The sequence below is a fragment of the Haemorhous mexicanus genome, chromosome 10 (assembly GCF_027477595.1).
Source record: "Haemorhous mexicanus isolate bHaeMex1 chromosome 10, bHaeMex1.pri, whole genome shotgun sequence".
NCBI classification, from domain to species: Eukaryota; Metazoa; Chordata; class Aves; order Passeriformes; family Fringillidae; genus Haemorhous; species Haemorhous mexicanus.
The window spans coordinates 24,821,563-24,842,890 of record NC_082350.1 but is presented as its reverse complement, the minus strand read 5'-3'; the positions used below and the strand labels follow the sequence as shown (position 1 = coordinate 24,842,890).

The following is a 21,328-nucleotide window of genomic DNA, read 5'->3' as shown; positions in this document are numbered from 1 at the left end:
AAGGGCCTCTGTGCCTGAGAGCTTATTCTCATTTTTAGCTGTATCAGCTGGTCTATTTTACAACTTTATTTCTCCCTTCAGAACTTGCTTCTTGGCTAATTTGAGATCCTGGTGCACCCTCATTACAGCTCTCAGGAGTGTTTCTCTCTGAGGAAGTCCTGAGGCCACAGAAGTAAATTCTGCTTTAGAACAGACACGTGGTCAGATTAAGAGAATTCACCCTCTACACATGCAAACATTTATAAATGTATCAACATGAAATACCACATTTTTAAACATTGAATTTTTTTGCTTGGAAAACCAACATTAATGACTTTTAAAGATCTTTTTAGGGACCAAAGATGATATTTTCCATTGAGCCTAAATCACCAGAGCAGGCAGTGAGAAATCCAGACATTTGCTCTGCTTTTAGCAAGAGTCTCAGCATGACTCAGGATTTAGCCCCTGGTAATTAATTAGTCTCAGTATTAATAACAGCTACTATTGGGAAACTTCCCTTTGTTTACTGTTTCAGCAAACCCACCTGATGTTTTTTGTCTTTGAATAATCCGTGCATGAGACAACAGGTGATGCTATGTCTGGGTGATTTTATTGCTGCTTCACCCTTTTATAACTTGACATTCCTGTCTGTTTATTAGTAAGAATGAAATGTAAACTTCCTACTTCCCACCTACTTCCTTGGTGTAATCCTGAAACAAAAAATGAGAGCACAAGAGGACCCCTGCCGTGGCTTTTCCAGAGGCCAGGACTGGGAGGTCACCACAAAACCAAGGGGGTTCAGCTCTTCCCTGGCTGATCTCCTGTCAGGAGGGCAGTGCAGCAGTGCAGGAGCAAGGGGAGCAGCACGTGGGGCTCTGGGACAATGGGAGGTCACAGCTGCACCTTGGGGACAGTGCTGGAGCCAGGCTCTGCCTCGGGCTGGGTGAGGAGCTCGTCCTGCACGTCACCACCTCTCTGCAGGAATTGTTTCTAGAATGCAGAAACAGCCAAATTCTCTTGTACATAACTAGAGCTGCAGCTCTCACCCCGCTCTATTTGCAAATAAGAAACACATCTATTCCATCTATTACAAAACAGCATTCGATCACTGCTGACCAAATGACTTGGCTGGTTTACATCTTGAAAAAAACTGAATCTTCATTTGACTTAAGCCAATTAAACACTGCTCACCTATTTTATTTCCATGGGCTCGACTGCCCCTTTCTCATCATTCAACTTGAATAACCCCAAGTAAATAAAAAAAAATAATAAAATGCTACAGAGTCCTATCTCAGGTATGAGGTATCCCATCAGGTATATCAAGTATCTGCAGGTATAACAGTAGAATTTCATATTGTCCAAGTCCTTTATAAATATTTATGTATAAAAGTTCTTCAGAATCCAGTATTTCCAGATTTAATCTGTCCAATGAAGTATGTTAAGAGTCACCAGAAGTGGATGGTAGAAATCCTTAAAAGGAGTTGAGTTCCTTCAGGGCGATGAAAGTCTCCTTTGACTTCTTGTACTGCCTGGCAAACGTGGTCACCATTTGGAGAGCTTCTGCCAGCCCCTCTCCCGTGATGGCACAGCAGGGCTGCACGTACCAGTTCCTGTCACTGCAGTACTTCTTCATCTTGAGCTTCCTGGTGATCTCCTCGGCGTTCAGGGCTCCAGGCAAATCCTGCTTGTTGGCCAGCACGACCACCGGGACGTTCTTTATGGATTCATTCTTTAAAATGAGCTCAAATTCCCTCCTGGACTCCTCCAGGCGCCGCTTGTCAGAGCTGTCCACCACGTACAGCAGCCCGCCGGCGTCTTCCAGGAAATTGCTCCAGAGCTCTCTCATTTTCTTCTGTCCTCCAACATCCCAAAACGTCAGCGTGAAATTCTTCCTTGCTTCAATCATATCCACGTTGAAGCCAATCGTTGGCATTGTTATGAAAGCATCTTTATACCTGAGCTTGTAGAGCAGCGTGGATTTCCCCGCCGAGTCCAGCCCCAGCATCAGGATGTTGGCCCCCTTCCTCGAGGGCTTGGCGTTCTGCAGGCCCATTTATCCCAGGGAGCTCTCAACTCCAGGGATATTCCCCCTCTTCCCTGGGGCCACTTTGGGTGGCTGCCTGTCCCCCTCCTGAGGTGAGGCACAAGCAGAGGGGGAGAAGAGGCAGCTGTGAGCTGGGGAGCAGCCGGAGCTCTGCACAAACCCACGCTGCTTTTATCGAGGTGATAAGGAGCCACGAGGCTTCGGAAGGCGCGGAGCTCCGTGCCAAGCCTGTGGGTGGGACTGGGATGAGTAACCACGGCCACACTGGCACAGGCACAAAGGTTACGGGCTGCCAGCTTGTTTGAACAGCCACGTTCCCAGCACCTGCAGCCTGATCCATGGATTCCCTGAGCACAGCCAGGTCCTGGCTCCCAGAGAATCCCCCTGAGCATCCACAGCCATCTGGGGGAAAAATGAGATTGATGCCTTAAGCTTTAGCTTTTATATTCTGATATTTTATATTCAGGTTCTGTGCTGCTTTAGTGTAGAGTTCTGAGCTCCATGTTAAGTGTTGGTGAGCTCTGTACACAGAGCAGGGAGACAAAACAATTCCTGCTCCAGCTGGGCACCAAGGACAAATGAGCCAAATCTCAGCCCAGGAGCACAAACCCCGTGGGCTGGAGAGAGAAAAACAAGCAGGGTGGGAGTGCCTGGGCTAAAGCTGGGCTGGGACAATGAACTGCAAGGTGCCAATGGAGCAGAGCTGATCCCAGGGAGAGACCCCGGGAGCGCTCGTGCATTTTGGGGCCATTTTGGGTCATCTTGGGGGCAGCCCTGGCTGGGCTCTGCTGCTGCCCAAGGTGGGTCCATGGAGGAGATCCTTGGAATCAATCCCTGCTTTATTCTGGGACTCTGCTCCAGGGCAGCCTGCACAAGGCATCTAGATATGAACACATGCAGTGAGGAGGGGAGATTTAAGATTTAAGATTTGTCCACACTTAGCAAGCCACAAAAAGAGCTGGTAGCTGATTTATCTGTGCATCTCATCTCCCACAAACTGATCTTAGGTGGTCTCAAATGCGAGTTCCAGTCCATGGACTCAATGAAACCCCAAGAGAACTCCACTAAAGCTGGGCTCTGCTCTAAGCAGCTGCCTCAGTGACTCCTCCTGCCAGGGCTGTAAACTCAGGGAGTTTGTTTGTGTTGTTGGTGAATGAGTTTAACTGCACCCCACAAGGTGGAGCCTAAATCCAGAGCTTGTGGTCTGGTCATCCCTGAGATCCTGCTGCCTTGCATTAAAAATTCCTGTTCCCTTCATTTCTTCTACTCCATGCTTGCCCAGGGAAGATTTCCTTCAGGAAAGGGTCAAGAAGCGAGGAAATAACCAAGTCTTAATCATTTTTTTGGCCACCATTCCAAGTAGCAGAACAAAGCAAGAGGAGATAGACAATGTAGTCAGCCACGAATGAGTTCCTATTGACTGTTCATTTTCCTGATAGTGGATGCACGTTGGGCTGCTCTGACACATCCTGAGTGCTGCAGGAGTTGCCCTTACACCCAGGAAACCATTCCTCTTTGCTTCAGAAAGTCCAGAATCAGCAAAAAGGTGTAAAGGTCTTGTAACAAGCTGCTGACTGATAGAGCAATCATTTCGATAATTGCCACATTGGTTGCGTAAAATCCACCTCAGCCCTGACAGACAAGTTATAATCTGGTTTCTCTTGAGGCTAAAAGGGTTAGACCAGGAGTAATTGGGGGCAAAGAGAGATGACAGTGACACACTCCCTGCTGCACGTTTTTCATAGTTAATAGCACAGCTGGGTTATGTGGAGGGGTTTTCAGGAGCAGGTCAGGATGTATTAAACCAGGGAGGAAAGTGTTTGCATTTCTTTACAAATGGATGGACATGAATGAATTGAAAGATGGGGAGGCAGCAAACTGCAGAACACAGGGTTACCACGTCAAATGGACCAGAATTCCCTGATGAGATTCCCACGAAGTATGGATATCTTGAGCAAGGCAGGGATGGATACTCTGTCCCCAGCTGTGATTTGAAGATCACTCACAGTTCTCTGCTCTGTGTGCTCCACCTGCACTGGGTGTTGATGGTAACTGCTGTTATTTCCTCCATCAGCCGTCACTTCACAGCGGGCATCCAGCAGAGCCTGACTTTTTACGAGGTGATTCGTGTGGGGCTCTGCAGATTTCCCACCGTGGCAGAGCCCAGAGCCAGAGCCGCTCCCAGGACGGATTCCCCGCGCTGCTCCCGCGGTCGGAGCTCAGGACAGAGCCCCCCTGCTGCCGGTCTGACCGGAGCGGACGGAACCTCCTCCGCCTTTGCTGTGCCCAAGGCTGGGCTGGCTCTGCCAGGCTGCGGCCAGCTCCTCTGTGCCCAGCTTGCCTCCCAGTCCCCCTGCAGAACCAGAGCCATAAACGCGGGGCAGCTGACTGAGCCCTGACTAATCTGAGCTCCAGCTCTGCCCTGTAACCCTTTCGTACACCGAACAGCTGAGCGTGAACCCAGCCTGTCCCGGCAGGCTATCCCAGCGCTCCGTGAGGTGACGAGGCGCGATGGATGCACTAATTCGGCAGCGGATCCTCACTGGGGGCACTTCCAGCGGTCGGGGCACGAAGGGGAGGCAGCTCCGCTGTCTCTGCCCGGCCTTGGCGGCTGCCGGGGAGGGCGGAGGAGCGGGCGCCGCTCGGGGAGGCGGAAGAGGAGGCGGCTCCTTCCCGCTGCGGCCGCCGCGCCCGGCCCGGAGCGCCCCGAGCGGGACACGGTAACGGGGATGGGATGGGGATGGGGAATGGGATGGGGATGAGATGGGGAATGGGATGGGATGGGGATGGGGATGGGGATGGGGATGGAGAGCGGGGACGCGGCCCTCGGGCAGCCCAGGCTGGAGTGGGATGCGTGCGGGGCAAGCGCGCAGAGCGAGCGAGCGCCGAGCGGCGCGGCGCTGCCGGCTGGGATGGATGAGAAAGGCCAGAAAAGGGCTGGAGCTGGTGCCTGGGCTCGGCAGAGGGCGGCACAGCCCCGCAGCCATCCCCTCCTGCCCGGCACGGACCTCCCCGCGCTCCGCAAGGTGACTGGGACGGGGAGCAGCGGTGGACTGGGCAGCAACGAGCGACAGCGAGACGCTGGTAAAGCTCTTTTAAAGGTTTTTTACTTTTTCAAATAAAAATCTCGAAGTTTTGGTACATTAGAGCATCGCAGCCCGGGGTCTTGCAAAATTGCCTCTCGTTTCGATTGGTGTTAAGTTTAAGAATGTAGAATCGGTGGCTGGTTTGGGCTGGAAGGACTTGAAGCATTCTCTCGTTCACCTCCTGCCGTGTGCAGGGACACCTCCCATTGTCCAGGCTGCGTCCAAGCCGGCCTTAAAGCCAGCTTTAAATAATACATTTCCAAATTATTTCTGCTGGTAGCTTTAAAAAGGATTTATTTTCCTATACACCTATTATTATGGTATTTTAAAACCATCCTATTGGACTATTGGTTATTATAATTAGTAATCTTTAATAAATATGAGAATTTCCCACCTTTTTCCTGCCCAAGCACGTCCACATTGCACAATCCCCTACCTGGGTGGAGATGGAGCTAAATCCCCGTGGAGCGTTCTGAGCCTTGTGTTGCATCACGTTTATTTCAAAAGTCACCGATTTTATCTTTTGGCACAATCTCAGCTTGGAAGAAAATGAGAGTAATGCCCTGGAAGGAGCTGTGGAGGGGAAAAAGTGCCAGCACAAAGTCTGGAAGTGGAGGAGGAGCTGGAAGGGCAGGACCTGCACCGTGACTGAGCAGAAGTGCTCAGACCTTGCTGACTCAACTGCCTCACTTTGCTTCAAGCACTTGAAATAGGAGAAGGTGGGGATTTATTTCCCTGTGTGGCTGGGGTTTCCTGAAAGACCTGAATAGATGTTTATTCTCCCAGATTTTTCCTTATGTAGCAGATCAGGATTTGTCTCCAATTTTGTTGTTCAGTGTCACAAAACCAGGCTTTTCTTCCTATAAAAATCAAACTATTTTTAATATTTTTTCCATGATGCAGCCAAGAACTGATCAAACGGATCAGTTTTCACTGATAAGCTTTAAAGTTTATCATCAAAATAAATGTTACTGATCTAAAATCAAATAATAAGCACTGATACATAACCTAGGTTATTTTCTTCCAGTATGTATTCTCCTACTGTCCACTGAAAGGCTGATGCACAAAAAAAGAAGATTCCTATCAGTTAATTACTGATTTGGAGAGGAATCAGTCTGAAATTCTTCTATTTAAATACTTTATATAAAATTGCTTTAATCTGTTTTAAGGCCGTTGTTGATGGAATGTTCTCTAAATGCTTCCTTTAAAGGATGATTAATTTAAATCAGATCCTACACAGAAACACGAGGCAGGTGGGCTCTGGAAAATCAAATTCCCCTGGACTCCACAGTGCTGTTCTGGGGGTTGGATTTATTTGTCAAATCTAAAACATTTATGAGCCCTGCGGTGATATTTTTGAAGATAAAGAGTAATTAATTGTGCTGTGAAATCAAACCTTCCATCGTCCTGACTGTGTCTTTGTGTGTGCTCGTGCAGGATAAATATTATTACTGCAAACATCAGAAACCATTTGGAATTCCCACAGTTAGGCACTGGAGTTATTTTGGCTTAAAGATGTCTAAAATAGATGATAGAGCATGTGTAGTTTTAAGGAAATAAAACTACATGAGGGGGTAGTTTTATAAATAAAACAGGGGGTAGTTTTATAAATAAAACAGGCCTGGGGGTTTGGTTTTAAACTGAATTTCGTGAAGATTTATCCATTGGAACCCCTAATCCTGACATTGGAGCAGCAGCTTCAGCAGGATTCCACAGGGGTTTGGAAGGACCTGCTGTGGATTTGTGTGCCTCAAATCCAAAAATTACCTGGCTAATGGTAAAAACACTCATGATTTTGGTCAAAACCAGCTTTAGTACTTCGCTTGATTTAAGGAAGTTGATTTTTACCTTCCCCCCTCCCCCTCAGAACCAGCAGCTCCTCAGGCCTTGAATGAAAGTGAAGCACTTGCTCATAGTTCTGCTTTCTTGCCCACGTGCTGCAGATCCGTCAGATTTCCTGTCTCTAACAGAAAAACCAAAATTCTGAGGCTCTGAGCATCCATTTCCTGAGCGTTTGTTGGGTTTTGCACACGGTGTTGTGTCCTTGAGCTGGAGTCGAGTCAGAGGCAGTGGTGGTGCTGAGATCCCTGGATCACAGCCCTTGGAGAGGATCCTGGCTGGAGATCAGCTCTGTGCAGGGGGGATCTGCAGGGTGGAAACCACGAGCTTTCAGTGCATGCCCTGCTCAGCAAACCCTGCTGGGCAGGAGCTCTGTGCCCTGCTCTGCAAACCCTGCTGGGCAAGAGCTCCGTGCCCTGCTCTGCAAACCCTGCTGGGCAGGGGCTCTGTGCCCTGCTCTGCAGACCCTGCTGGGCAGGGGCTCTGTGCCCTGCTCAGCAAACCCTGCTGGGCAGGAGCTCTGTGCCCTGCTCTGCAAACCCTGCTGGCAGGGGCTCTGTGCCCTGCTCTGCAAACCCTGCAAACCCTGCTGGGCAGGGGCTCTGTGCCCTGCTCAGCAAACCCTGCTGGGCAGGGGCTCTGTGCCCTGCTCTGCAAACCCTGCTGGGCAGGGGCTCTGTGCCCTGCTCTGCAAACCCTGCTGGGCAGGAGCTCCGTGCCCTGCTCTGCAAACCCTGCTGGGCTGGAGCTCTGTGCCCTGCTCAGCAAACCCTGCTGGGCTGGAGCTCTGTGCCCTGCTCTGCAAACCCTGCTGGGCTGGAGCTCCGTGCCCTGCTCTGCAAACCCTGCTGGGCAGGAGCTCCGTGCCCTGCTCTGCAAACCCTGCTGGGCTGGAGCTCTGTGCCCTGCTCAGCAAACCCTGCTGGGCTGGAGCTCTGTGCCCTGCTCTGCAAACCCTGCTGGGCAGGGGCTCCGTGCCCTGCTCTGCAAACCCTGCTGGGCAGGAGCTCCGTGCCCTGCTCTGCAAACCCTGCTGGGCAGGGGCTCTGTGCCCTGCTCAGCAAACCCTGCTGGGCAAGAGCTCCGTGCCCTGCTCTGCAAACCCTGCAAACCCTGCTGGGCAGGGGCTCTGTGCCCTGCTGCCATCCCTGGGATCAGGGCCCTGACAGCTGGATCAGGAATGCTTGCATTGGCTGGTACCACAGCACAATTCCAGCTGGCACTTCAGCCAGCACAAGGAGAAGGGAATATCTGACTAACAGCACTCTGAATGCCACTTTTCCCTTTCTTCTTCAGCAAGGAAGATGCTCCAGGGCTCACGGGACAGATTCTGAGCGGCACCAGCAGATCCCGACCATGATCCCGGTCCCGATCAGCGCCTTGTGCATGAGGCCTTTGAAATGGATTTTCCTGTTGCTGCTGGTGTTTTCCCTGATCACCATGTGGTACATAACCTTGTCCTCCAGGGCTGGCCTGGACACCATGAACCCTCTGTACTTCTACGAGTACGAGCCCGTGTACCAGCAGCCGCGCCCGTTCACGCTGCGCGAGCGCCCCACGTGCGCCGACCTCCGCCCCTTCCTGGTCATCCTGGTGGCTTCCAGCCCCGGGGACGTGAAAGCCAGGCAGGCCGTCAGGATCACGTGGGGCTCCCAGAACTCCTGGTGGGGCCAGCACATCCTGACACTGTTCCTGCTGGGGCAGGACACGCAGAGGGAGGACAGGGCGGCGGCGCTGGCGGTGGAGGACGAGAGCATCCTCTACGGGGACATCATCCGCCAGGACTTCGCGGACACTTATGACAACCTCACCCTGAAGACCATCATGGCCTTCCAGTGGTTCTCCGAGTTCTGTTCCAGCGCCAGGTTCCTCATGAAGACCGACGCCGATGTCTTCATCAACGTGCCCAACCTGGTGAAGCTCCTGCTGCAGCTGAACTCCTCGGAGAACGTTTTCACCGGGTACCCCCTCATCGACAACTTCGCCTACCGAGGCTTCGACAGGAAAAGGTTCATCTCCTACCAGGAATATCCCTTCAAGCTCTATCCTCCCTACTGCAGCGGCCTGGGATACATCCTGGATGGAAAACTGGCCCTGAGGACATACGAGCTGATGGGCCACGTCAAACCTCTGAAATTCGAGGATGTTTATGTGGGAATTTGCTTAAATATACTCAAAGTCAACATCACTCTTCCACAAGATGCAGAACAATTCTTTCTCTATAAAATCAACTTTGATATCTGTAAGTACAGGCATTTGATTGCGGTTCATGGCCTTACATCAAGTGAGCTGATCCAGTTTTGGCAGGATTTGTCTTCCAACACCTCACAAACTTGCCTTTGATTGTGGATTTCTTTAGAAACTTCAGTTTGCTCTAAGAGTGACTACAGAGTGCTCTGGAGATGGCTCTGACTGCTGGGGCAGCGTTTCTCTAGGGCATTCCAGTGCTTTTCAGCAAAACCAGGGATTCACAAAGCCTTTTCCAGGTGTGTATCCCACACCCAGAGGGTGCCTTGGAATGCTCTGTCCCATCTGCCTCTGCTGCCTTTCCATGAGCTCCGAGCAGCCCTGGGATTTCCCCCTGAATCTTCTGGAATTCCATCAAGGGAATGCCATCAAGGGAAGAAGTTCCTGCCAAGAGAGCAGATTGGAGGATGCTTCCTGAATTCCTGCCTGGATTGGTTTTATTGCTTTATTGCCACTCTCCTTTATTTGTTCTCTGCCCAGCACGGAATTAAACCCAACCCACCCCAACCTGTTTTCTGTGTAAGGCTCCTGAGACTGTTACACCTTGTTATTTAAATGTGTCACCTCCACAGCGCTCCCAGGAGCGTTCCCAGCCTGGGGATCCCGTGGGATCTGCAGGAGCTGGTGAGAAATGCTGGAAATGTGATGCACTTTGTGTGTGCACATGAAATGGAATGACTTGGGTGTCTCTGCTGGTGTCCCCAGACCAGGGAGATGGAGTGGAGCTCATGATCAATTTGGACATCCCAAAACCAGCAGGATCATCAATCCCCCCACCCCTGTGTGTGTGTGGTGCATCCCAGGATTTTTGGAACCCTGTAGGGAAGATGAAAAACCGCTTTTGTTGTGACTTATGCCTATTTCTAAATGAGTTTTTTGGTTCTAGCTCGAAAATGCAAAAAAAGAAGAAATCCCCCCACTGCTACTTTAAAGAAGACCAGCTCCTCCCTGTGTGTGAAGACCATTTTTTAATCACTTTATTCATATCAGCAAGGCCCAGTTTTCAGTAGTTTACACTTCTAATGGACAACGATACAGAATTTGCAATTGCATGAACAGAATTAACCTGGACACATCCACTACACGGGGGAGGGACTGCGGAGACGTCCTGGCCACGCTCCAGGGCTTCCCCTCGGGCTGGCACCACCCCACAGCCCTGGCAGAGCTGGGGGCTGGCTGCCCACAGCCCTGGCAGAGCTCGGGGCTGCCCAGAGCTGCAGCAGCAGGCTCAGGGGTCACCAGAGCCCCCAGCAGTCGGGGGACACTGCTGGCTTTGGCTCTGCTCCACAGCCGCACCTGGCCCTGGGGTGGGATTGCAGGATGGGCTTGTGGTTTTACAGGGATGAAAAAGTCTTGGGGACAACACTCTCCAGACAAGGATTTCGGTGTTCTGATGGTGAAAAGGTCAAAGCTTTTAAAAAATAAAGGCTATTTTCTTTTCTTTTTTTTTTTTTTTGGGGGGGGGGGGAATACAGTATTGCATAACTGAGGGAATGATGCTCTTGTATTCCTAGATCCAGGTGAAATTCCTGCTGTGCTGTGGGTTTAGGAGCTGGGATTTGATTGTTCTCTGAGCAGGTACTGGGAGAACTGCCTTGTTCTGGGATTGTTTGCACATCTCAAACCCCAAACCCCTCCATTCTCCAAGGCTGCCACGTGAAAAGCTTAGGAATGAATTATTTACCACAAGAACACTGATACTACAGCACAGCTTGTATTGCTTTCTCCAAAATAAAAATGCAGTTATGACTCTGCTGCCTACAGAAAATGGGTAAAGCAGAGAGTGCTCGTGGTGAGGGAGGAATGAGAGTCCTGGGGAGGTGAGGATGGCCAGAAATTCTCCTGTCACCTGCAGGAATTCGGGGTTTTTGTGCCCCAAATGCTGACACTGCTCACAGGTTCCAAGGCTTGGGTTTATACACAGTGATCTCTTTGTGCCACCTGAAGTTAATTGTCATTTACAGTGCCAGCAGCATTGGACAAACAACCATCCTGCTCCTGGTTTTCCTAAAAAAACCTCATTTCCAAGTCTGGCTTGTATTTGATTCTGACTTTATTATTGCTTAAAAGGCTGTAAAATTCCTAACTGAGCTCCTGTTTCTGCTCAAAGCCATTTTAGGGAAGTTTTTAGTGTGAGCAGCCTGGCAAAAGGTGAAAAACCTCAAAAGCATGAAATAATCTGGGCATTGAAGTAGGGAAGGGCCAAATTTTATTGCATCTACTTAGAATATTGTACTAAAAACAAAGTGTAAAACACTGGCTTAAAGGTTTCCCAAATCCCAATTAAGTTTTTTTTTTTTTCTCATGCAGCTGTATTAAATCAGAATTCAAAATATTTGTGATTTTGATAGGAAAGCTGTGGGGCTTCTTGACCTGAAAAGACTAATAATAATAATAATAGTAATAATAATAATGATGTTAATTAATTGGGCAAAGATATTGGAAGTTGCTGCTGGGTGGGGAGCAGAAGTGTGTTCCAAGGTGAAATTCCCAGTCTGGATGTTATTTCAGAGGAGTTAAAATGCTGCAGTGCTTTGTGGGCAGCCTGGCACAAAGGAATTCCCCACAAATCACGGGGGAGATGTAGGGCAGCACCCCCTGGGCCCGGTGTAACAGGATATTTTGGGATATTTCCCTACATTCTGCCTCGCACTGATGGATGTTTGGTGTCAGAGGCTGCCTGTGCCCATGGGTGCAACCCCACAGGCTGCAAAAAAATGCAGGATTGGCCATGAAATGTGCTTGGAAAAGTGCTTCAGTTCCCTAGTGCTGGTAATTCCCAGAATCCCAGACTGGTTTGGGTTGGAAGGGACCTTAAACCCCCCTCATCCCTCAGGGCTGAGCAGAGCAGGCACAGGAGCTGCCCAAACCCATGGAATCCACACATTTTCCCCTCCAGAATTGCCCTCCAACCTCTGTTTGTGGCTCTGGCAAGGCTCCAGCTGCACCCACCAGGTTTTGCTTCCCAGAGCACCCAGATTATCCTCCAGAGCTGATCCCTGGAATATTAAGTTGCCTCAGGAAAATCGAAATTTATCCACAGGCTCCCCTAAGCCTTGTCCAGTCAGCACTGGAAAAACAAAAGCAACAAAACTTCAGCTCCTGACGAATTGTCTGTACAGATCTTTTTCTCTGGGAGTTTCAGAAAGGCCATTTATGAAATTATTGGGCACCAGGGCTGCAGATCTGGGCTCTGCAGGGGCCAAATTCCAGCAGAACATCCTCACCTGGAATTTTGTTCAGAGGCCTACAATCCTGCTTTGGGGCTGAAGGGCTGGTGAGGTGTTTTTTCTGTGATATAACCACTGACTAAATGCTTCTCTGTGTAAAACAAGTATCAGCTACACTAGCAACAAACCCATATCATTTAAAGCAGGGCTGTCCTCTATCCTGAGACACAAAATTCCCTTTTTTTTTTTTTTTTGAGGCTGTGGCATTGGTGTTTCTGCAGCCAAGCTGATGCAGTGCTTTAATGGTGACTCCTGGATTCTAAAATCTTCACAATATTTTTAATTTCACCTCTGGAAATGGTTTAACCATTTCCTTTATCCCAGGGGCTGCTGTGGGGCTTGTGGGAATGTCTCAGGCCAGCAGAAGGAGCCACCGTGCCACTAAGCTGGGGACAGGCTGGGACATTCCAGCCCTGCCAGGAATTCCAGGAAGGATCCGAGGGATGGGTGAACTCCACAGCAATCCGTGCTGCAGGCTGAGGGAACCAGCAGAGCATCCCAGGGGAGGGAGCTGGGACACCCCTGGGGACAGCCCAGTTTGGGAACTGCCCAGTTCCAGAGTGCTGGGATGTCCCTGGAACAGCCCAATTCCAGAGCACTGGGACATCCCTGGGAACAGCCCAATTCCAGAGCACTGGGAGCTGGGGAACAGTCCCAGGACATCCCCGGGAGCAGATAAACTTGGGAACAGCCCAATTTGGGAACAGCCCAATTCCAGAGTGCTGGGATGGCCCTGGGAACAGCCCAATTTGGAAACAGCCCAGTTCCTGAGCACTGGGAGCTGGGACATCCCTGGGGACAGCCCAGTTTAGGAAGAACCCAGTTCCCAAGCACTGGGATGTCCCTGGGAACAGCCCAATTTCCCAAGCACTGGGAGCTGGGCTACTCCTGGAACAGCCCAGTTTGGGAACAGCCCAATTCCAGAGTGCTGGGATGTCCCTGGAACAGCCCAATTCAGGAACAGCCCAATTCCAGAGTGCTGGGACATCCCTGGGAACAGCCCAATTCCAGAGCACTGGGAGCTGGGGTATCCCTGGAACAGCCCAGTTTGGGAACAGCCCCATTTGGGAACAGCCCAATTCCAGAGTGCTGGGATGTCCCTGGGAACAGCCCAATTTGGGAACAGCCCAGTTTGGGAACAGCCCAGTTCCTGAGCACTGGGAGCTGGGACATCCCTGGGGACAGCCCAGTTTAGGAAGAGCCCAGTTCCCAAGCACTGGGATGTCCCTGGGAACAGCCCAATTTCCCAAGCACTGGGAGCTGGGCTACTCCTGGAATAGCCCAGTTTGGGAACAGCCCAATTCCAGAGTGCTGGGATGTCCCTGGAACAGCCCAATTCAGGAACAGCCCAATTCCAGAGCATTGGGACATCCCTGGGAACAGCCCAATTCCAGAGCACTGGGAGCTGGGCTATCCCTGGAACAGCCCAATTTGGGAACAGCCCAATTCCAGAGTGCTGGGATGTCCCTGGGAACAGCCCAGTTTGGGAACAGCCCAGTTTGGGAACAGCCCAATTCCAGAGCATTGGGACATCCCTGGGAACAGCCCAATTCCAGAGCACTGGGAGCTGGGCTATCCCTGGAACAGCCCAGTTTGGGAACAGCGTAATTCCAGAGTGCTGGGATGTCCCTGGGAACAGCCCAGTTTGGGAACAGCGTAATTCCAGAGTGCTGGGATGTCCCTGGGAACAGCCCAGTTTGGGAACAGCCCAGTTTGGGAACAGCCCAGTTTGGGAACAGCCCCATTTGGGAACAGCCCAATTCCCCAGCACTGGCTCAGCCCCGTGGCTCAAGGTCCCTTTGTCACCCCGGGCCATCTGAAGATGCTCCTCCCTGTGTCCTGAGGCTCCAGCTGTCCCCAGGGGGATGGAGCCACCAAAGCTGGCTGGGTGAGCAGGAGGAGCTCCCTGGCTTTGGGAGCAGAGCAGCAGGAAGGCAGGAGATTCCTGGCCACAGCACCTTCCCAGCTGGAGGATGGAGTGTTAAGGCAGCGGGAGAGCCCTGCACTGGCCAGGCTGCATAAGCAATGTGCCCAAGGAGTTCATCCTGCCAGCCCCCAGCTGGGTCACCACAGAGTTTGGCACAAATCAGCACCACTGGAAAGCTGGAAATGCTTCCATTTGGAGGGAAAGCTTCCAAACCTCCCAGCTGGGAGCACAGGTAGGCACTGCCTGTGGATGTGGGAGACCACACAAAGCCTCTCACCTCCATCGGTCCTTCCTCTTCCAACCTGAAGCAGCTGAAGCTCCTTTTTCACAGCAACCAAAGAAAAAACCCCCGGGCTGAGCAGAGATGGTTGGCATGGATGGCTCTGGCCAGGACAGCCCTGCCAGGGAGGGGGGAGGAAGCTGAAGGTGCTGAGCCAGCTCCTGCTGCAGCTGCAGCCACCTGGGAGGCTGGCACAGGGCTGGCTGGGAGCTGCCTGAGGGACAGGGAACGATCCTGGAATGGTCCTGGAAGGATCCAGGCAAACCTGCAAACCACTCCTGCCCTGGTGTGCTGGCCTGAATGCCGAGGAGTGGCTCACTGCCCTGCCAGGCTCCCTCCTGGCTGCCATCCCTGCCAGCTCCTGCTCCTGGCAGTCCAGGGCTGTGCTCAGAGCTCATGGATCCCTCAGGAATGCTCCCTGCAGCCAGGGATCCCACCCCAGCTGGATCTGGGCTGTTTTCCTGGGCATGGCCAGCATTGCAGTGCCTGGGATGGGTCAGTGGGGATGTCTGCTCACACACATCCCTCCCCTGCAGAGCTGCTGGATGGAATTCCTCCTTCCCCAGGACAGCTGGGCCCTCCACAGGGAAGGGGACAGGGAAGGGGACAGGGAAGGGGACAGGGAAGGCAAACTCCACCCACTGAGCTCTGCCTGGAGCTGCTCCCCCACTGCCCTGTGCCATCCCAGGCCAGACCCAGCATTCCCACGGAATCCTTGCCACCAGGGCTGCACTTGCCAGCACTCTGCCCTCACTGCCCGGGCACACTGCAACTGCTGCAGCAATTATTGCAATTCCTGCTCCCTGCTCAGCTGGGCAGCCAGGGATGGAAGGGGCAGGGAGATCCCATCCCCTGGGAGAGGAGCAGGGCAGGCTGCTGCCTGCTGGACACTTCTCAGGGGCTCTCCCCGGGGTTCAGCATCAGCACAGGGCTCCAGACACATCTTGGAAATACCACCAGAGCCAGTCAAGGGCTGGGATTACCCCCGAACAAATCAAAGGAGGGAAGTTTGCTGGGGGAGAGGTGACCTAGGGACGAAACAAGACAAAGATGGGGATTCCTTCTCGAGCAGAAGTTTGTGCTCTTTGATTTTTTGCCTTGAGAGACCCCGAGCCCCTGAGCACCTCCCCAGCACAGCTCAGCCCCACCCCAGACCCCTGCAGGTGAGCAGGGGGGCCAGCAGCTGGGAAATGAGGAATACTGGACTTTCCCAAGGAACAGCCAGGGCCAGGGAATCCATCACATCCCTGACCCAGCTCCACACCCAAACACAGGCAGCCTCCATCACCCTGAAGATTTGAGCAGATTGTCCAGGACCACGTTCCGGGGAGATCCCAAGGACTCCTGTAAGGCAGGATAAGGATCAAGGAGCCATCCAAAATCCTGCCTGCCCTGTCCCCCTGCCATGACACAGCTGGCACCAGAGGTGCAGCAAACCCAAACTGTCCTCATTCCAACTTACAGCAGTCACAGATCCCAAAATACAATTAAATACTGAAAGTTAGATCTAAACATACTTTTAAAATCTAGATTTAACACAACCTTTCATCTCTACAGTGCATTGATGCTGCCTGGCATTTGCATGTCATCCCAAAAGCCCGTTCAGAGGGGTCTGCCCTGGGATTAACACCACAAATCCATCTGCAGTGGTACAAGGAAGTCTAACACAGACTTGACTTCCAGCTAGGTAGCTCTGAGGAACGCCCTGCTTGGCTGAGGTTCCCGACAGTCACCAGTGAAATCCATTTCCTCTCACATCCCTTTCCAAGTCCATGCCACAGAAGTAAGGTCAGGGTGATTCTCGGTGAGGGACATACACTCTGCTGCCACAGCTGAGCTCTGCTCCCATCCAGGAGGTTCAGAGCTCCCAGGGTTTTGCTGAAGTTCACCATGAGTTGGTTTGGATACACTATGGCCTAGAAGAACTGTCCTAGAGCAATGCACAGCCTGAATAAACGTGGTAATTCAGGAGCTCTACCTACTCACATGCTTGGCAGGGGTTTGTTTCGGGGGGAGGCTGCACAAAGCGAGAGCCAGCAGCGGAGCAGGCTGAGAGTTGGCTCCTCTTCCTCCTTCACAGCACAAACCCTTCTCCCACCCACCCCTAGCACTGCAGGGTGCAGAGACGAGGAACAGGAGAGCAGCTCCTGAGCAGTGGCACCCAGGAGGGAGAAGCAGCAGCACTGCCCTGCCCCTGCCGTGCCCCTGAGCCACCGGGGGAGGAATCAAACCAAAACCCTACACGGGATTCCTAAAGAAAAGTGAGAAGTGGGAGGTTCCAGTCGTTCTAGGGAGCAGCGAGGGCACAGGGCAGGGACAGGGGACAAACTGGATTCTTGTGGTGGCTCAGCACGGATTTATTTGTTGTATTGCTCCTTTTGCCAAGCCACGAGCAGAGCCCAGAGAGATCCGTAGCCGCGGCAGAGCCCGCACGGCGTTCCTGGAGCTTCCCACCACGGACAAACTGTTCTGAGTCCTGAGGGGGCCCGGGGGCTCCTCACTGCTGCTCCTCTGCTTTGCTGCTATTCCTGAACTTCACCACCATGACTGTGATGTTGTCGGGGCAGCCTCTGTAGAAGGACTGCAGCACGATGCTCTTGGCCCCGAAGTGCGGCTCGTCCAGGCGCTCCTTGATGAACCGCACGGCCTCCTCGTTGCTGAAGGCGTCCCACAGCCCGTCTGAGGCCAGGATCATGAACTCTGGCTGCAGTTTGTCCAGGTCAAAGCTCAGGATGTCGGGGTCGGGGATCACCACGTTCAGGTTCTTCAGGGGGTAATCGCCCAGCGAGCGCGACATGGCCAGGATGCCCTGCACGCGCCACGAGCCGTTGAAGCTGATGAACCCACCTGGGGGGAGACACAGTGCTTAGAGCAGCTCTCTGGAACATCCAAACAAGGAGCTCTTTGGAATATCCAGCTCTTTGGAACACCCAAGCTGCTCTCTGGAACACCCAAGGAGCTCTTTGGAATATCCAGCTCTTTGGAACACCCAAGGAGTTCTTTGGAATGCCCAAGGAGCTCTCTGGAACATCCAGGCTGCTCTTTCTTTGGAATATCCAAGGAGCTCTTTGGAACACCCAAGGAGCTCTCTGGAATGTCCAGGCACCTCTCTGGAACACCCAAGGAGCTCTCTGGAACATTCAGCTCTCTGGAATATTCAAGGAGCTCTTTGGAACACCCAAGCTGCTCTCTGGAACACCCAAGGAGCTCTTTGGAATATCCAGCTCTTTGGAACACCCAAGCTGCTCTCTGGAACACCCAAGGAGCTCTTTGGAATGCCCAAGGAGCTCTCTGGAACATCCAGGCTGCTCTTTCTTTGGAATATCCAAGGAGCTCTCTGGAATGTCCAGGCAGCTCTCTGGAACATCCAAGGAGCTCTCTGGAACACCCAAGGAGCTCTCTGGAACGTTCAGCTCTCTGGAACATTCAGCTCTCTGGAACACCCAAGGAGCTCTCTGGAACACCCAAGGAGCTCTCTGGAACATCCAAGGAGCTCTCTGGAACATTCAGCTCTCTGGAACACCCAAGGAGCTCTCTGGTTCCTGCCAGACCCCCCAAAGGTTCATGCTGAGGGGTTACAGAGCTCAGAATGTGGGAGGTGATGCCTCAGCTTTTAGCATTTATATTTGTCAGGTTCTGTGCTGCTTTAGTGTGTGGGTCTGGGCTTCACACCAGGGGATGGTGAGCTCTGTGCACAGAGCAGGGAGACAAAACAATTCCTGCTCCAGCTGGGCACCAAGGACAAATGACCCAAATCTCAGCTCAGGAGCACAAACCCCGTGGGCTGGAGAGAGAAAAACAAGCAGGGTGGGAGTGCCTGGGCTAAAGCTGGGCTGGGACAATGAACTGCAGTTTGATCTGCTGCCACCTCTGCCCAGGACATCCCACTGGAATTCTGGGTGGAGAACAGGAGATTTGATCTGCTGGTGCCTCAGTCGGGCACTCCCCACCCTCTCCCAGGGGAAATGTCACTTTTAGTGACAATAACAGCTGAACCTTCCAACAACTCACCAGCTCTCTTAATCCTCTTCCTCTCCTTCAGCTGGTAGGGCTTGTGGTCGTGGGACAGGGGGATGGCATTGCCATCCTTGTCACAGAGCACGCCCCGGGAGTCGCCCACGTTGGCCACGGTCAGCTCCTTGTCGGACAGGAGGGCGATCAGACACGTGGTGCCTGCAGAACACCGGGGGGGAGGCAGAGAGCCACAGGGGCTGCTTTCAGACATCAGAAAAATCATAGTTCTGTCATGGAATGGGCATTCCTGAGCAGCAGGAGAGGGCTGCTCCTGTCACGGAATGCCAGGAGGGTTGAGGTGGGAAGGGCTTCCAAGACTGGGGAGTCCCAGCTGTGACCCCTGAGCACTGAGCCCACCTTAAAATGGGAGGAGTATTTCCCATTTCCCATTTCCTATTTCCCATCTCCTTTCCAGTTCTGAGCCCACCTTAAAATGGAAGGAATATTTCCCATTTCCTATTTCCCATCTCCTTTCCAGTTCTTAGCACTGAGCCCACCTTAAAGTGGGAGGAATATTTCCCATTTTCCATTTCCCATTTCCTATTTCCCATTTCCCATCTCCTTTCCAGTTCTGAGCACTGAGCCCACCTTAAAGTGGGAGGAATATTTCCCACTTCCCATTTCCCATCTCCTTTTCCAGTTCTGAGCACTGAGCCCACCTTAAAGTGGGAGGAATATTTCCCACTTCCCATTTCCCATCTCCTTTTCCAGTTCTGAGCACTGAGCCCACCTTAAAGTGGGAGGAATATTTCCCATTTCCCATTTCCCATTTCCCATTTCCCATCTCCTTTCCAGCTCTGAGTACTGAGCCCACCCTAAAGTGGGAGGAATATTTCCCATTTCCCATTTCCTATTTCCCATCTCCTTTCCAGTTCTGAGCACTGAGCCCACCTTAAAATGGGAGGATTACTTCCCATTTCCCATTTCCTTTCCAGTTCCCATCTTCCCCTTCCTGCCCCCTCACCCAAACCCAGCAAACATCACCTAAAAAAACCCATTCTGGGGCTGGCTCCTGGCTCTGGATGCAATCCCTAAATATCAATATGTCCAGGGCCGTTTGATAGCAGGGAAAAATGAATTCCATCTCTTTTTTTGTGTGCAGTAATGAAACTCAATTTTTTGAGGACTTCTGGGGAAGAAGGGCCATCCATTAAAGAAAAAAACAATTTCCCACAGGACAAATCCACCTCCAGAAGCTCCCAGCAGGCTGGAATTCCCTGGAACATTGGGATTAAATGCTAAAATGCCTTTAAACAACCCAAATTTGCCACAGATCAGGCACTGACCACCTCCCTCGGATGTTTAGGGATGCTGTAAATCAAAGGAATGGGATTAAGAGCCAGCAAAGCTTTGTTGGGAGCAAATATTCTTGCACAAAATTACCCCAGCCTTAGCTAGTCAAGAAAGCCACTTTTTAAACTGAAGGATTTACAGATTAGGAGAGGATTTGTCCCCATCTGTCACTCTTGGCCTCCTTTTAAAGCTTTTAAAGCTCCCTTACTCAAACCTCACCAAAAAAATCTTGCCAGCACTTGACTATTCCTAGACAAACTCATTTTATGTGTAGCTCTGATGGATGGATTTCCTACAGGGAAAGATTCCCAAAAAGAGGGAAAGATCCACACTGGGATGTGGAGCCCATCAAGGCTGCACTTAATTAACACAGGATGTTGCCAGCAAGGCCAAATTAACACCCAAAATTGTGCCAAGCCCAGAGCATTTCAGCTCTCTGCTGGCAAATGGACGCAGCTGAACTCGACCCACTCTGGGAAACATCCCTGGGGAGAAAGGATTTACCTGGGGGTCCTTCCAAGAGGGATGGAAAGGCTGGGAAAGGTGTGGAAGTGCTTCCCTGTCCCCACAATCAGCCCCCAAACTCCTCCTCTGGCAGCTCCCCTGGCTCCCAGCTGCTGGAATCCCACCTGCTCATCATTTTTGGGGAGATGAAAGCCTGGCAGGGCTCTGGGATGGCTCTGGGTGCTCCCTCCCATCACCCCCCACCACACAAAATTCCATCTCCTCCCCTTCCACCTCCATCACTTCGATCTGGCCAATTCTGAAGGATTGTTTCCTTCCCTTTTCACGCCCCAGCAGCAGCTCGAGCTCCTCACTCAGTTGATTTTGCTGGGAAAAAAAAAGCCAAAAAAGGGGAAAACGTCACCTCCAAGGGCTGGAGCAGCCAGGATCACCAGCAGCTGCTGTAATTCCATTTAACTGCCCATTTTCTGTGCCCTGCTCACCATCAGCTCTGGTTCCAAGGGCAGGCAGAGCCATTTCTGCCTCTCTCACAAACAAGGGGCACAGCTAGGAGGGTGAGGGCTCCACTGCTGTGTTTCCATCTCTGATGGAGCTGGAGTTTTGGGCTTTCACTTACAGCTGTGCTGCTGGGAGTTTCCTAAACCAGTTATTACAGAGCTTCTCATTTCCTCCTGATTTTTGCTGGGTGAGATAAATCCCCAAATACGTGTTTCAAGCACTTTTCATCTTTGTTTTTGCCACACAAACACTGAGATTTCCATAAAGGAAAAAGCTTTCTTTTCCTTCTGACAGGAATCAGTAATTTCCCTGCATTTTCTCCTGCCTAACAAACTCCCTTAAATGAAAATAAGTGGAGAGGAGCTGGAGAGACCAAACTAAAAGGGAAAAATAAAATTACAATATTTTGGGAAATTCTGTGTGAGA

General features: G+C 51.7%; 3 protein-coding genes across 7 annotated transcripts in view; 1 reads left to right on the top strand and 2 right to left on the bottom strand.

Moving 5' to 3' along the window:
- Positions 1 to 1,155: 1,155 nt before the first annotated feature.
- ARL14 (ADP ribosylation factor like GTPase 14) lies at positions 1,156 to 2,336 on the bottom strand. Its single transcript, XM_059855844.1, has one exon. The coding sequence runs from the start codon at positions 2,030 to 2,032 to the stop codon at positions 1,451 to 1,453; it is 582 nt and encodes a 193-aa protein (XP_059711827.1). The 5' UTR covers positions 2,033 to 2,336; the 3' UTR covers positions 1,156 to 1,450.
- Positions 2,337 to 4,286: 1,950 nt separating this feature from the next.
- On the top strand, positions 4,287 to 10,636 carry B3GALNT1 (beta-1,3-N-acetylgalactosaminyltransferase 1 (globoside blood group)). Of its 5 annotated transcripts, none has more exons than XM_059855838.1 (3): positions 4,289 to 4,743; positions 5,648 to 5,828; positions 8,245 to 10,636. In XM_059855838.1, the coding sequence occupies exon 3, from the start codon at positions 8,305 to 8,307 to the stop codon at positions 9,289 to 9,291; it is 987 nt and encodes a 328-aa protein (XP_059711821.1). In that variant the 5' UTR covers positions 4,289 to 4,743; positions 5,648 to 5,828; positions 8,245 to 8,304; the 3' UTR covers positions 9,292 to 10,636. The 5 variants fall into 5 exon arrangements, with proteins under 5 accessions (XP_059711824.1, XP_059711821.1, XP_059711822.1 ...); XM_059855839.1 differs by lacking the exon at positions 4,289 to 4,743 and adding an exon at positions 4,827 to 5,107; XM_059855841.1 differs by lacking the exon at positions 5,648 to 5,828 and having other exon boundaries at positions 4,287 to 4,743.
- PPM1L (protein phosphatase, Mg2+/Mn2+ dependent 1L) overlaps positions 10,149 to 21,328 on the bottom strand; it is a 70,006-nt gene continuing 58,826 nt past the window's right edge. Inside the window, exons 3-4 of the mRNA XM_059855837.1 lie at positions 18,644 to 18,805; positions 10,149 to 17,479 (exon numbers count right to left, since the gene is read on the bottom strand). Of these exons, the coding sequence (XP_059711820.1) occupies positions 17,130 to 17,479; positions 18,644 to 18,805 (512 nt within the window). The 3' untranslated portion in view covers positions 10,149 to 17,129. The remainder of the gene's footprint in view (positions 17,480 to 18,643; positions 18,806 to 21,328) is intronic.

What these genes read in the sequence shown, in the direction of transcription:
- ARL14 (XM_059855844.1), bottom strand. Translation starts at nt 2,032, where the DNA reads ATGGGCCTGCAGAACGCCAAGCCCTCGAGGAAGGGGGCCAACATCCTG.
- B3GALNT1 (XM_059855841.1), top strand. Translation starts at nt 8,305, where the DNA reads ATGATCCCGGTCCCGATCAGCGCCTTGTGCATGAGGCCTTTGAAATGG.